This window comes from Aulonocara stuartgranti (assembly GCF_965226115.1).
Source record: "Aulonocara stuartgranti genome assembly, chromosome: 23".
In the NCBI taxonomy this organism is placed as follows: domain Eukaryota; kingdom Metazoa; phylum Chordata; class Actinopteri; order Cichliformes; family Cichlidae; genus Aulonocara; species Aulonocara stuartgranti.
This window is the reverse complement of record NC_138958.1, coordinates 12,220,864-12,234,530: the sequence shown is the minus strand read 5'-3', so window position 1 is coordinate 12,234,530 and position 13,667 is coordinate 12,220,864. Positions and strand designations below refer to the sequence as shown.

At 41.4% G+C, this 13,667-nt stretch overlaps 1 protein-coding gene across 2 annotated transcripts in view; it reads left to right on the top strand.

Annotated features, from left to right (window-relative positions):
- unc13a (unc-13 homolog A (C. elegans)) overlaps positions 1–13,667 on the top strand; it is a 46,142-nt gene that overhangs the window by 19,681 nt on the left and 12,794 nt on the right. For both annotated transcript variants that reach the window (XM_082524603.1, XM_082524602.1), the window contains 21 exons: positions 382–456; positions 556–775; positions 1,806–2,033; positions 2,548–2,689; positions 3,167–3,336; positions 3,468–3,583; positions 5,544–5,707; positions 5,834–5,987; positions 6,179–6,247; positions 6,558–6,647; positions 7,043–7,177; positions 9,178–9,311; positions 9,505–9,590; positions 10,479–10,605; positions 10,721–10,817; positions 11,525–11,668; positions 11,877–11,954; positions 12,088–12,165; positions 12,336–12,424; positions 12,509–12,655; positions 13,382–13,505. In XM_082524603.1, the coding sequence (XP_082380729.1) occupies positions 382–456; positions 556–775; positions 1,806–2,033; positions 2,548–2,689; positions 3,167–3,336; positions 3,468–3,583; positions 5,544–5,707; positions 5,834–5,987; positions 6,179–6,247; positions 6,558–6,647; positions 7,043–7,177; positions 9,178–9,311; positions 9,505–9,590; positions 10,479–10,605; positions 10,721–10,817; positions 11,525–11,668; positions 11,877–11,954; positions 12,088–12,165; positions 12,336–12,424; positions 12,509–12,655; positions 13,382–13,505 (2,667 nt within the window). The remainder of the gene's footprint in view (positions 1–381; positions 457–555; positions 776–1,805; positions 2,034–2,547; positions 2,690–3,166; positions 3,337–3,467; positions 3,584–5,543; positions 5,708–5,833; positions 5,988–6,178; positions 6,248–6,557; positions 6,648–7,042; positions 7,178–9,177; positions 9,312–9,504; positions 9,591–10,478; positions 10,606–10,720; positions 10,818–11,524; positions 11,669–11,876; positions 11,955–12,087; positions 12,166–12,335; positions 12,425–12,508; positions 12,656–13,381; positions 13,506–13,667) is intronic.

Here is a 13,667-nt window from a genome sequence, read left to right as displayed (position 1 = left end):
AAAAATCCCAGTCTCCCTTGATTCCCTAATCGCTTCATTGTTGCTTTTTCACAAAACTACCACATATGCATAAAAAGTGCATCCATTTCTCAGCCATTCTTGCAATTTTAATTCTCTGTGTAAACCTCTTTCTCCTCTGTTGCCTTTTTCTAATACATTTCTACCTTTTTTCTCCCAACTTCACTTCACTGCTACAGGCTATGGTGAGTAACGCACCTTTTGTTTATGAAATATCTGCAGTTGGTTATGAAGATATACTCGTTTTCTGGTACCGACCAAAGTGGTCACTCCAAACAAAAATATGCAGCTGTAATCTCCTACTCTGAGATTTATCACGATTAAAGAAGATATTATACTGACCACCCTTCTTCCATCACACAGTCCTTGGTCCAGAACTCCAGGAAGGCGGGCATCACCTCAGCCCTGACATCAAGTACCCTACATAATGAAGAACTGGTCAGTCCACATTTATATTCTTTAATTAAATTATTTCAAATACTGCTCATAAGCTTTAACTCTGCTGACCTTGGGCTTATCTTTCTTACAACCTTGTAGAAGAGTCATGTCTATAAGAAGACCCTCCAGGCCCTCATATATCCTATTTCCTGCACCACCCCACACAACTTTGAGGTGTGGACAGCCACCACACCCACGTACTGCTATGAATGTGAGGGACTCCTCTGGGGTATTGCTCGCCAGGGCATGCGCTGTACTGAGTGTGGGGTGAAATGCCACGAGAAGTGCCAGGATCTACTCAACGCCGACTGTCTGCAAAGTAAGATGAACGCCGGGAGGCATCACTCCATTTCAGCCCCCAAAGCATTAATGAAGTGAAGTGACTAGTTTACAAACGTGACAATGAAATCTAAATTTAGCAGCTCATATGTGCAGCGGGTAAACACTCCCAGTCACTGCTGGCGCAAAAAGACGGTGTAAATTCAGATAAATACAACCAGTATCTCCGGCTGGCTTTTATAAATTATCATTTTTAATCGTTTCACTTTTTTTAAAAACATTATATTTTTAAGTTTTTTAATACTGGCAGGTTATCTTTTTTTCACTGGCCTTCCATCAGAGACCCGATGCCAACTTCAGCTATCAGTGAACAGAAAGGCTCAGATCAGTTAGATATTCAGCTAAATTTAGAAGAGGTAGAGTGGGTAATCCACTGTCTGGGAGGGCCACTGTTTGATTCCTTGGCTCTGAAGCGTCTTAACTAATTGCCCATATTGTCATAAATGCATCTGTCAGTGATATATGAAGTGTGTGAATGTGGTTTTAATGATTACAGACATGAGAGTGAGAAAGGATCGCAGAAAATACCCTTTTGCTGAGTTTCCGTTTTAGACTTTTTGCGGTGTCAGTTCTTTTTATTTATATTTATTAATAATAGAAAACAATGTAGTCCATTTATTTCCTCTCCTGTCTATTTGTCAGTTCCAAGCACAGAGCCTTCCTCCCTCCTCCTTCTCTTCTTACTCCTACATTCCTATTTTCGTTGTTTTCATGAGAGGATATTACAAACCATTTGTCTTTTCTTGTGATCCGCCTCGCTCTCTTTCCATCTTTTTCACTCAGCATTTTATAGCCCTGCAAAAGCATCCTCTTATATTTCATGAAATACACCAAAGTTGTTATTATAGTGTTATGATATTCGTTTGAAATCATCTGAAAAATTGTAGAAATTTATCCACCATGATTTCAGGATCAGTAAGCGTGAGCTCACTTCTCATCTCACATGGCACCTTTTTCCGTTTTTGTTTACAAATCTGATTCTTTTACTTCTCAATTTTCTTGCCAACCAGGAGCGGCAGAGAAGAGCTCCAAGCACGGCGCCGAGGACCGAACTCAAAATATCATCATGGTTCTTAAGGATCGCATGAAGATCCGTGAGAGGAACAAACCAGAGATCTTTGAACTCATTCAGGAAGTGTTCACCGTCCTCAAGTCCACACATGTCACCCAGATGAAGCAGATCAAACAGAGCGTGCTCGATGGCACCTCTAAATGGTCGGCCAAGATCAGCATCACAGGTTTGTGTCTATAAAAAGAGACAAGCTGCTGTTTATATGCAGTGAACACAGGTGGCGTCTGTGGGGCAGTAGCTCAGAAGGTCAGTTGAATTAAGAGGCATCTGTTTCCATCCAAACACACACACGCACGCACACACGCACACGTATACATAAACCCAGCGGTCCCCAACCTTTTTTGCACCACGGACCGGTTTATGCCCGACAATATTTTCACGGACCTTTAAGGTGTCACGGATAAATACAACAAAATAAAACTAGTACCGGTACCGGAAAAAAGAAGATTTATTCATAACACACGTGAAAAGACCCAGGAAAACAGAGTTAACGATAAAAATGATAACAAAATAACGCTGAAAACCGATTAAAAAACAATACATTTCACACCTGAGCCTCAACTCTCGCGGCCCGGTACCAAACGACTCACGGACCGGTACCGGTCCGAGGCCCGGGGGTTGGGGACCGCTGCATAAACCCACTGGCCTTACCAGCTTGGCTTTTTTTTCCTTCTTCCTAGTGTTGTGTGCCCAGGGTCTACAAGCCAAGGATAAAACTGGTTCCAGTGATCCGTATGTAACCGTCCAGGTTGGAAAGACGAAAAAGAGGACCAAGACCATCTATGGCAACCTCAACCCCGTCTGGGAGGAGACATTTAATTTGTGAGTCATTGGCTTTTTTGTATGGTTACTGTTAATTAACCTCCTAAGACCCAAACTCTTTTAATTTCTCTTTGCTGTTTGGGCTGATTGGGACCTGATAACTGCAAAAACAAAGAATTCTGTGATTTTTTTTTTTTTACTTGATTTTTGGTTCTGAGAAAAATGAGATCCACATATGAAGACATTAGTTTTAAATTTCGATAGAGCAGTGGCAGTATAATGTCCTCGTAAGTAAATATCAGGCTCTTGTAGAGCAAAATTTAGTATTTTGGTCTGGACAACCCAAAATGTGATGTCCACATATGTGGATGCCAGATCCTAGGAGGTTAAATAAACAAGGTCTATTTTTAAGGCTGGTGATTTCTGTTTACGCTTGAAGAATATGATACGTACGAGTCACCCTAGTAATCTGCCCTTCTTGTCTAACTGCCAGTTTACCTAGTATATTTGGCTCACTCTCCGGTTTGGTCTTTGCAGTGAATGTCACAACTCTTCAGACCGCATCAAGGTGCGAGTGTGGGATGAAGATGATGACATTAAGTCTCGTGTGAAGCAGAAGTTCAAACGAGAGTCCGACGACTTCCTCGGTCAAACCATCATCGAGGTCCGCACTCTGAGCGGAGAGATGGACGTCTGGTATAATCTGGGTCAGTTGAATTGGCACGACTCCTTTTTCTCTGTACACTGCCCCGTTTAATATACTGGATCTCATCACCCATCATTTCTTTCCAACGCAGACCTGGTGACTGTGTTTCTGTGTGTTTTGCGCTCTTCACAGACAAACGTACTGACAAATCCGCTGTGTCTGGGGCCATCCGCATGCACATAAGTGTAGAGATCAAAGGCGAGGAAACGGTTGCTCCGTATCATGTTCAGTACACCTGTCTGCACGAGGTAAACTCGCTTTTTATCTGTGAGTGAACATGCATTTAAAGAGGGTGAATGCTTCTCAACCGCTTTGTTTTTAGAAGGGCGCATTTTGTCAGATTATCCTTCGTCCGCCGTTTGTGCATCATAGACAAATATCGTTTTTTTTCACATAACGGGCTGCCTAAAAATGTCAACTAATTTTAGCAGGTAAGGCATGACGTTCACACTGAAAAAGGCTGTTTTCTGCACATAGTCGTGTCTGCGGTGTAAAGAGACAGCAGTCGTTTAAATGCGAGTCAAAATGAACCGCTTCTCTTTATTTGCTATGTGCTGACTGAAACCGTTACGCTAGGTTTACAGGAATCTTTGACAAACAAAATTAGCTTTTGTTATAAGTAGGGCTGCCACGATTTGTCGACTAGTCACGATTACGTCGACTATCAAAATCGTCGACGACTGATTTAATAGTCGACGTGTCGTTTGAAGCTTTGTAAGATCGCAAAAGACGCAGGAATAATAGCAGGATTTAAGAGTGTAATAACGGACTGAAACAGAAGATGGCAGCACTGCATGTACAAGGATGCCAGCTGCCGTTAAACCCCGAAGAAGAAGAAGCAGCTGTGTCCCAGAATTCATAGCGCGGCCCAGCTTAGTTTCCAACAATGGCGGTAGCTAGTTAGTTTTAATATTACTCTTATTATTCTTTCTGGGTCACAAAATAAACGTTTAACATATTTTCAGGCGAGAATGTAGCTGTGTAAACCTCAAATATCGGCTCAGTTTATCAGGACACCACATATTTTCAAAAGCGCTCCGACGTTTTCGGAGACGTCTGTTACCCACTAGCTCGATAGCTAGCCGGGGGCTAGGTCACTAGCGCCGTGAGAACACCGGACTCCCGTTTTCAAACCCACCGCCGTCTTTCGCTACTCAGGTTAAATATATATGAGTCACTTAGATAAATTAAAAATGTTGTTGTTTGGCTTTTTTTTTTTTTTTAGTATTTTATTTGTTCCTGAGTAAATCGGTTTGGCTGAGATTAAAGTTATAGTTTTTACACAGCTGAATAAACGTCAAGCAGACAGCTGATTATCAGAAGTGTGAGATGCTGGAGAATATACTCCGGTGTCCTGTTATATTTCAGATAGCAAGGAGTTTATTAAACTTTACCAAAACAATCTGCAAATTTCATTAAAATTGAATAAACTATCATCTTGTCTTTATTTTTAGTTAGCACCTTAAAAGCTTAAAGCTGTAAGCTAATGATAGTTATATAAGAGCAGATGCTGCTGGTGCAATAAGCTGTAGTTTTACGTCCAGTGGATGATGATCTGATTAGTCGACTAATTGCATAAATAATCGGTGACTAGTCGACTATCAAAATAATCGTTTGTGGCAGCCCTAGTTATAAGTGTGTAATGTTGTTTTCGCGGCCTGCGTTTATGAATATGTGTGTGTGAAGCTGTCTTAAATGAGCCAAGCTAAACTAGTTAATTTGCTTGACTGATGTTCACTTTCATAACTGACCCATTAAACTTGAGTTAGTACTCTGGATAAAGGCAAAGATAGAGGCATCACACACACACGTTTCTGCTCTGGGTTCGTGCAGAAAATTCTGCTGATTGATTGTAGACCAGTCCCAACTTTGTATGGAGTCATTACTCAGTCCATTACTCACAACACATTAGCTGACCTTAACTGACAAATGGGCACTGTTATTGCCTCTCAAGTGCCTATAAACCCACTCAGAATATTTTACAGTGGTGTAAGGTTTTATGGATGAGACAGCACCTTGTGTTGGCCTCATAATGTGGGTTTATGGCTCTTTATGCAGCAGAGCCAACAGCACAACAGCTTGTGAGGTTATAGCGCGCTCTGTCTTAATGGCTGAACTGTTTACAAACGAGTGATAACTGTTTGAATTTTTTCAAGCCTTTTTTCTCTTTTATTTCACTCACGCCACCTTCTGCTTTCTTTTCCTTAGAATCTCTTCCATTATGTGACGGACATCCAGAATAATGGTGTGGTGAAGATTCCTGACGCCAAAGGGGATGATGCATGGAAAGTGTACTTTGAGGAAACTCCCCAGGAAATCGTAGATGAGTTTGCCATGCGTTATGGAGTCGAGTCCATCTACCAGGCTATGACGTAGGTTCCCGGCTGACTGCCCGACTCCAGAACGTCACCGTTAATAAGAAAGACCCATGTGTTCAGGCGCATCGTAGATTGTTTAGATAAAAATCTAACATTTGCCTGTCCTCCTCTCATTTCCAGCCATTTTGCCTGCTTGTCATCTAAGTACATGTGCCCAGGTGTGCCTGCAGTGATGAGTACCCTGCTGGCAAACATCAATGCCTACTACGCCCACACCACCCAGGCAACCAACAATGTCTCTGCCTCTGACCGCTTTGCTGCTTCTAATTTTGGGGTGAGTCAACATTTAGCTGGATCGATAAAGTTAGATGTCATACTTTTATTAATTAAATAGTTTTATATACTAATTTTCCCCTAACTATCGCAATGGCATAGTTTCTCTGTTATTTCCCTTTGTCGTGTCCTCTTTATCTTCATTATGTTTAATCACAGAATCTATTAGCACATTTCTTTTATTACCCACAGAAAGAGCGATTTGTCAAGCTCCTCGATCAGCTTCATAACTCTCTGAGGATCGACCTGTCCATGTACCGGGTAAGTTACTCTTTTATAATTTCTTCTGGCTTATAACTAATGATTCTCTGCGTCCTTGCACGTCTCTCTTTATCAGAAGCAATTTGAGGAGGCAAATGTGTTAATTAGATTGACAGTTCATCGGAAACGTGCACAGACACGTTGGGGAAAGCATGTACGCCCACACAGTCAGAACAGGGCTTGCTGCCAGTGAAGATTGACCATGCTGGATCGTGCCCACAGATGCAAAAAACTGGACAAGCACAGATGTGAATTCATGTACTGTGGCTCGCCGTTTCTGATTTCTTTCCTTTTTTTGGCCCGATTGCAGAACAACTTCCCGGCCAGCAGTCCTGAGAGACTGCAGGACCTCAAGTCCACAGTGGATCTGCTCACCAGTATAACCTTCTTCAGAATGAAGGTATAGTCTCTTTCTCTTCCATTTTTATCCTAAAGCTTGGTGCTGAGTTGGATTTAAGGGTTTTCTTCAGAAGCAGAAATGGAGAGAATTCTGCAAACCAACTCTGCTTTCTTCACATTGTCTATTTAAGCTGCAGAATATCCCATTTTTCCCCCTGACGTGTCAGTGCTGCTGCCCTGCATCACTGCCTGATCTTCCAACTCTCCCACCTCCCACATGAAGGCTCCAGGGAGATTTTTATTTTCACTACTCCAGTCTTCTATGTTGCATATTTGGGAGAGCACTGTTGCCAAACTTTAACTATATTCTGCAGCTGTAATAAATTCATCATTTCAAATGTGAGCTCAAATGAATGATCCAGTCACTGCATGTCTGATTTTTGTGCCTGCGTTTAGGTCCAAGAGCTCCAGTCGCCACCCAGAGCCAGTCAGGTAGTGAAGGACTGTGTCAAAGCCTGTCTCAACTCCACCTATGAATACATCTTTAATAACTGCCATGAGCTCTACAGTCGCGAGTATCAGGCAGACCCGGTAAGAAGCAGCAGTGATGGGCTGAATGTCTGCGTGTGTGTGTCAGTGAATGTTTTTCTTTTTCCATCTTTGTCAAAAAAATCAACTTTGAATTGATATTTTTTGGCATAAACATAATAAAGTACAAAAAAGTAAAGCCTTGTTAGCACACCATGCATGCGTACATGTACTGGACTTCAGAACATACAGAATCAAACAGTTAGAAAAGTGCAGATGTTCAGGTGTGATGGTGATGGTATCTGCATTTGTTCATTTTTTATTTACTTAAAGGTACATCAACAGTCTTCTATAATTTGCTTACGGCAAATTATAGAAAAAAAAGTGCTGAATTATGATTTGTTTATTTAGTTTATTTGTTTAGTCCATTTTTTCCTTGGTTCATGTTTGGTTTTGGACAAACTAGATCTGTTTTTAGTTGATATCGTTCTGAGCTTCTGGTCGTTACCAAGCAAAACACATAAACTTGGTATATTTCATTCAGTGGCAAAAGGCATTGAGGTTTCCTTTGGAATTTTTGCTGTAGATTTCCAGTGACTGATGATCGTTTTGCTTACATTTAACTTCTGTCCGGTTCAGTTTCCCTTAAGCAAAATGCCGGGAATAATGACAGCCCAACCACAATCTCAGCGCCTTCACACCTGCACCATTAAGTCTGCTTAAATTGAATTCTGGTTCATTTTCCGTCTTGGTGCGGTTCGCTTCTGCAGACACGAGCAGGGTAATTGCACTTGCAGTGAATCTACCACAGACGCATTCGAGGAGGCGGTCTCGATCCAGTTCCAAATGAACTTCAGACTGATTCGTTTATGGTGGGAATATGATCTGACCCAACCACTGAATATATGCTGGGCGTTTGCCTTCTGATAGCCAGGCATGCTTTGCTTCCTGGGATGTAGCAGAGTACCATAAGCCTGCAGAGTACACAAACTTTAAAGAATTGGAAGAAGTGACATTGCAAAGTTATCCTGTAGCTCAGAATACTGTGTCTTCTACCTGCTTTTGCTATTGTTCCTCTTGCACATCTGGCCAACAAGCAGACTGAACTTTCTCATGCGGTTTGTATAAAAAAGACACGTTTTGCTTCGTTTGGAGTTTTCTTTATGTGAAAACAAAGTAAAGTCAAATCAGGGGAAAAAGCTTAAAGTTTTAGAAACTCATCAGCTGATTGAATTACAGGTGGAAGTACAACTTTAGTGATCAAAATCAGCGGTTTTACCCAGAAGTCATCACTACAAAGAGAATAATATTTACATTTTTACATTTCTAATACAGAAAGGATTTCAGTTTTGTCCTCATTCCATATGTAGACACTTGTGTGTTGTTGGTTTGCATGTGTGTGTGTGTGTGTGTGTGTGTGCGCGGTAAGTCCGTGTCTTAGTCTGGTGAAGCCAGGCTCTTCCATCCGTCACTCCTGTAGCCGATTCCAACAGCGATTTCTAGAACTTGCTTTGAGCCCTCATTAAAGCACCAAGCCCAATTCTGACTTCCCCGTGAATTTCAAATAAGCATTTTTTTCTCTTTGAATAAAACATTTCGTCCTGAGGGACTTTGCTATATTTTGTTGAAATCTCTGCAAGATCATTCTTCACTCTTCAAACCCTGCAGCAGCCAGCTCAGTGTTTTGTTTTGTTTTTTCTCAGCACATCTTCAGCTGTTTCAAAGAAGTCGACCAGACAGTTGACATTCGCAGTCTGTTTAAAGCTGTTTGAGCAGCAAGTGTTTAATATGTATGAGTTGTTGAGTTAACAACGCAGTCGAGATTTCCCTCCAAAAACGTCTCCCCGTTGCAGACGACAGAAATATTATTGGTAAAATTCACATTAAGATTACACAATTACACGACTCTGGACATCCTGTTGTACGGCTTTAAAAACCGTTTCACTGATCAAAATTCACTTATGTGCAGATTTTTCAGCCAAAAGGGGCAATAATAGCAGGTAAACCTCAGAAAGCCATTGTCATGAGTCATTATAACGCCACTCATGTTGTTGCTTTCCCAGGCCAAGCAGGGTGCTGTGCCCCCAGAGGAGCAAGGACCCAGCATCAAAAACCTCGACTTCTGGTCCAAGTTTATCACACTTATCGTCTCAATCATTGAGGAAGACAAGAACTCTTACACTCCTTGCCTAAATCAGTATGTCTCTAAGTTTTCTACACGGCCGTTCTACCTTTGTGTTTGCTTTGTTTCCTTGTACAAATTTAAACAGAATGGGTTTAATGACATTTTAATGTTATGTAGTTATCCACAGTTTCTCATAGTGCCATTAAAACTGCACTCTGAGGCTCTCGTCAGCTTTCCCGGTTACATGTTCTCCTTCTGCATCCAGATTCCCTCAGGAGCTCAATGTGGGTAAAATCAGCGCGGAAGTTATGTGGAACTTATTTGCTCAGGATATGAAGTATGCAATGGAAGGTGAGTAAAAACCGATAATACAGTTAGTATTGTGCTGTAGTCTTAAAAGTAGCGAGCATACAAAAACACAGAAAAGAAAAGAATTCAGTTAATATTCAGAGAATTTAATTAAACGTCTGTGCTTTTGTTTAACTATCGGCTGCTGGTAGTTCAGCACACTGGTTATTGGCCATAGCTGGACTCCCACTCAGTATATACAAATGGATATTAAAAAGCCACCTATTATATTAAACTCTCTTGAATGTTACAGTCATACAAACATTATACGCAAGTTTTGTTTTTGTATTAGCAATAAAATGATCCAGTTATTCTACTCGTGGCTATCTACATCCTCCAAAAACAAAAAACCATTTTAATCATTAAAACACATACGCACGCACACACACGCGCGCGCACACACACACACACACACACACACACACACACACACACACACACACACACACACACACACACACACACACACACACACACTGAATGTGTGCTCCATGACAAGCAGCTGTTCTTGCTGACTAACTGCCTGCCTGATTTAAATCTTCCAGTACCGCTGCTGAGAGCAAAGATCTCATTTTTTTTCAAACAATGAAGCAAAATATATTAATTTTGGTAGATCTTGTGATATGCATATTCTGATTTCTAGCATGCATATTTTTTATCTGATATTTTAAAAAAGTATTTATGCATAAAAATAAAGTTTCTGATAAGACAAAAAGAGGATTTGGCTCTATCCAAGCATGACTGGAATCATGTTTGTGTATTTTAAAACTATTTATTCTATAAAATGATCTGTAAAGTGTCAGTTTTTCAGTTTCTCTGTGCATAACAGACCTGCAGGAAATGCTGGCCGCCTAAACAGTCCTGGAAATACGTGTTTTCTCCTTTTCACAGAGCATGAAAAAAACCGCCTGTGCAAGAGTGCAGATTACATGAACCTGCACTTCAAGGTCAAGTGGCTGTACAACGAGTACTGCAAGGACCTGCCCTTCTTCAAGAGCAGAGTGCCTGAATATCCTGCGTGAGTAGCATCTTGTTTTGTAGAAACAGACGCATCCGGTGAAAAAGAATTATAGAATATATTTTTGAAATGCTCGAATTTAGTTTGCAAATATCTAAATTGTTGCTCCCCGTAGGTGGTTTGAGCCATTTGTCATCCAGTGGCTGGATGAAAACGAAGAAGTGTCTCGTGACTTTCTGCACGGTGCTTTGGAAAGAGACAAAAAAGATGGGGTAAACGTTTCCAGCTCCCTTCCTCCTTATCTCTCCTTCAGCCCTCTTGAAGCGCTGAGTCGCTGTTGTTATTCAAGCAGAATTATTGTAATCCATCCTTTGTACTTCCTCTGCCACACTCAGAGTTATCATCCAAAGTTTCTTCCCCACTCCCGCCCCGCCTCCCACACGTTCTCCTGTCTCCCCAGCATTCTTCAAAGACTGAAATAGAAAGCATGGACTCAGCAGTGCAGATTCTTGGGAAGTTTTCAAAAAGAGTGCCCGTGACTTGCATATGCTTAAAGCCAAAGATGATTCTGTTACAGCAGGACATTGTAAATTAATGGCCTTATTCCAAAGGTTTGACTGCAGAAAAGCTGTCCTCAACTCATTACCCTGACTCCCTGGAGTAGCACCTACTCACCTCTAGCCAATTAAGGACCAGGCGGTAACCAGCAGCCAATTACAAGGAGACAGACAGGAGCTCCCACCTGTCACTGGATGGCTGTCTAACTGTCTGTACGGCTGGCTCTGAGAGGTCAGAGTCTCTGTACAGGCAGTGAAATATATCAAAGGTCCAGTTTAATAACGCATCTAATGGTCTGTCTGTATGGTCTTAGACGGGCACACAATCTCACCTGCAACCTTACTCATCCCCTTCTTGTGACTTTTTCTCCTTTAATTTTCCCCAGTTTTTAATCTTCCCGCGTATCTTTTCTGCCCTGCAGTTCCAGGTCACATCGGAGCATGCTCTGTTCTCCTGTTCAGTTGTGGATGTCTTTTCCCAGCTCAACCAGAGCTTTGAGATCATCAGGAAGTTAGAGTGCCCAGATCCGCAGATTGTAGGACACTACATGAAGCGCTTCGCCAAGGTAGGTGCAGTGAAAATGTCATTTGCAGGTTACAAAATAAAAATGCAAGACCGAGGTCTTCAATTTTTTTTCTGTACATGTTAAAACATTTTTTATAATAACAGTAATAATAATAAGAACTTTGATTTGTATAGCGCCCTTTAAGAAACCCAAGGACACTTTACACAAGAGCAGAAAAAAATATTTCCTTTGTTGTTTTCTTCTCCAGACCATCAGCAATGTGCTTCTGTCCTATGCTGACATCATATCAAAGCTGTTTGCCAACTATGTCACCATGGAGAAAGTGGTGAGTGGCCAAAGACATAATGACCCAATGTGGTTTTTCCACAGATGGTCTCATTTTATTCTGTTTGCCAAAAACCGAAAGCCAACTTTTGGAATAAACATAAAAACATGCGCATGTGTCCGCTTCTTTCTAGCCCTGCATCCTGATCAACAACATCCAGCAGCTGAGGGTGCAGCTGGAGAAGATGTTTGAAGCCATGGGTGGAAAAGATGTGAGCGACTCTTCTCCACTCGCAAACAGCCAAAACTTAGACTGTTTAATTATTCAGACATAGTTCCTAATGCTAGTATATCAGCCATGTGTTATTATTATCCTATCACACAGCCGCCAGTCAACCCAAACAGCTGAGTGAGTTTGTGTGTTTTTATTGTGGCATTTTAGCTGTGTGTTGAAGCTAGTGATATCCTGAAAGACCTGCAAGTCAAACTCAACAATGTCATGGATGATCTCAGCAGGGTCTTTGCTGTCAGGTGGGAACACGCTCACACATATTCATATCCAAATGAACGCTACAGATGCAGTCTCTTAAACCTTCTCCCTTTCATCCTCTGTAGTTTCCAGCCTCATATTGAGGAAAATGTTAAGCAGATGGGAGACATCTTGGCTCAGGTTAAGGGAACCTCAAATGTGGGAAATGCCAGCAGCGTGGCCCAGGATGCTGACAATGTCCTGCAGCCAATCATGGAGTTCCTGGACAGCAAGTGAGCCAATCTTTAGCTTAAAATGATTCCCTATTTGGAAGCAAGTTTCTTCTGACTGACTGCCTGATTGACTTGTAGATAGAAGATTTGAACAGTAGGTGGGTAGGGTAACGATGCTCGTGGCTAGAGCTGGAGAAATTCCTGCACAATAACATAATCAAGATGAAAGAGTAGAAAAAAACTGACCTTTAAAACACTCTGGAGACTGAGCTTTCATCTTTCAGGGATTACCAGTGAATACACTGATGTGATGGTTTGAATCTTTGGCTTTGTTGGTTGTGGTTATACGATATATGGATAAAAGTATTAGTCCGTATCTTTTAATCTTTGAATTTGGGTGTTTTCAGTCCCATTCCCACAGGTGTACAGTGTACAATCCATCACCTAGCCGTGCACGCTGTCTTTACAAACATTTATGAATTAACGGTTTCTTAAGAGTTCACTGAATTTAACTGTGGTGCAATAATAGGATGCCACAACCACCCTTGTTTTTGTAGGAATGACTTGGAAACGTTATTTGCCTGTGAATGAATGAAAAATATTGAAATTTCCCCAAATTTTCTGCTTTTCTGAGCGTTTTTTCCCTCATGAAGGTATTTCTCTTTTTCATATTACCTCTTTTTCTTTTGATGATCCGATTTTTCTTCAGGTAGACTGTGTCTTTTCCCCTCTGCTGCTTAATACTTACGTCTCTTTCTTACTTGTGTCTCTCCCTCCTCCTGCCAGCCTGACTTTGTTTGCTAAGATCTGTGAAAAGACTGTGCTGAAACGTGTGTTGAAGGAGCTGTGGAAGCTGGTGATGAACACCATGGAGAAGACCATCGTTCTGCCACCGCTCACAGACCAAACGGTAAGAGCGCATAGAAGTATAAATGCACAAAAGAACATACAAACACACAAAATAGACATATTTAGAGATGTTTTCTTGGCTAATTTGTGTAGACGAAAGAGACATGTACACATATCCATCGCTATCATCTCTTTACAAAATGTTTAATGATTATTTGAAGTC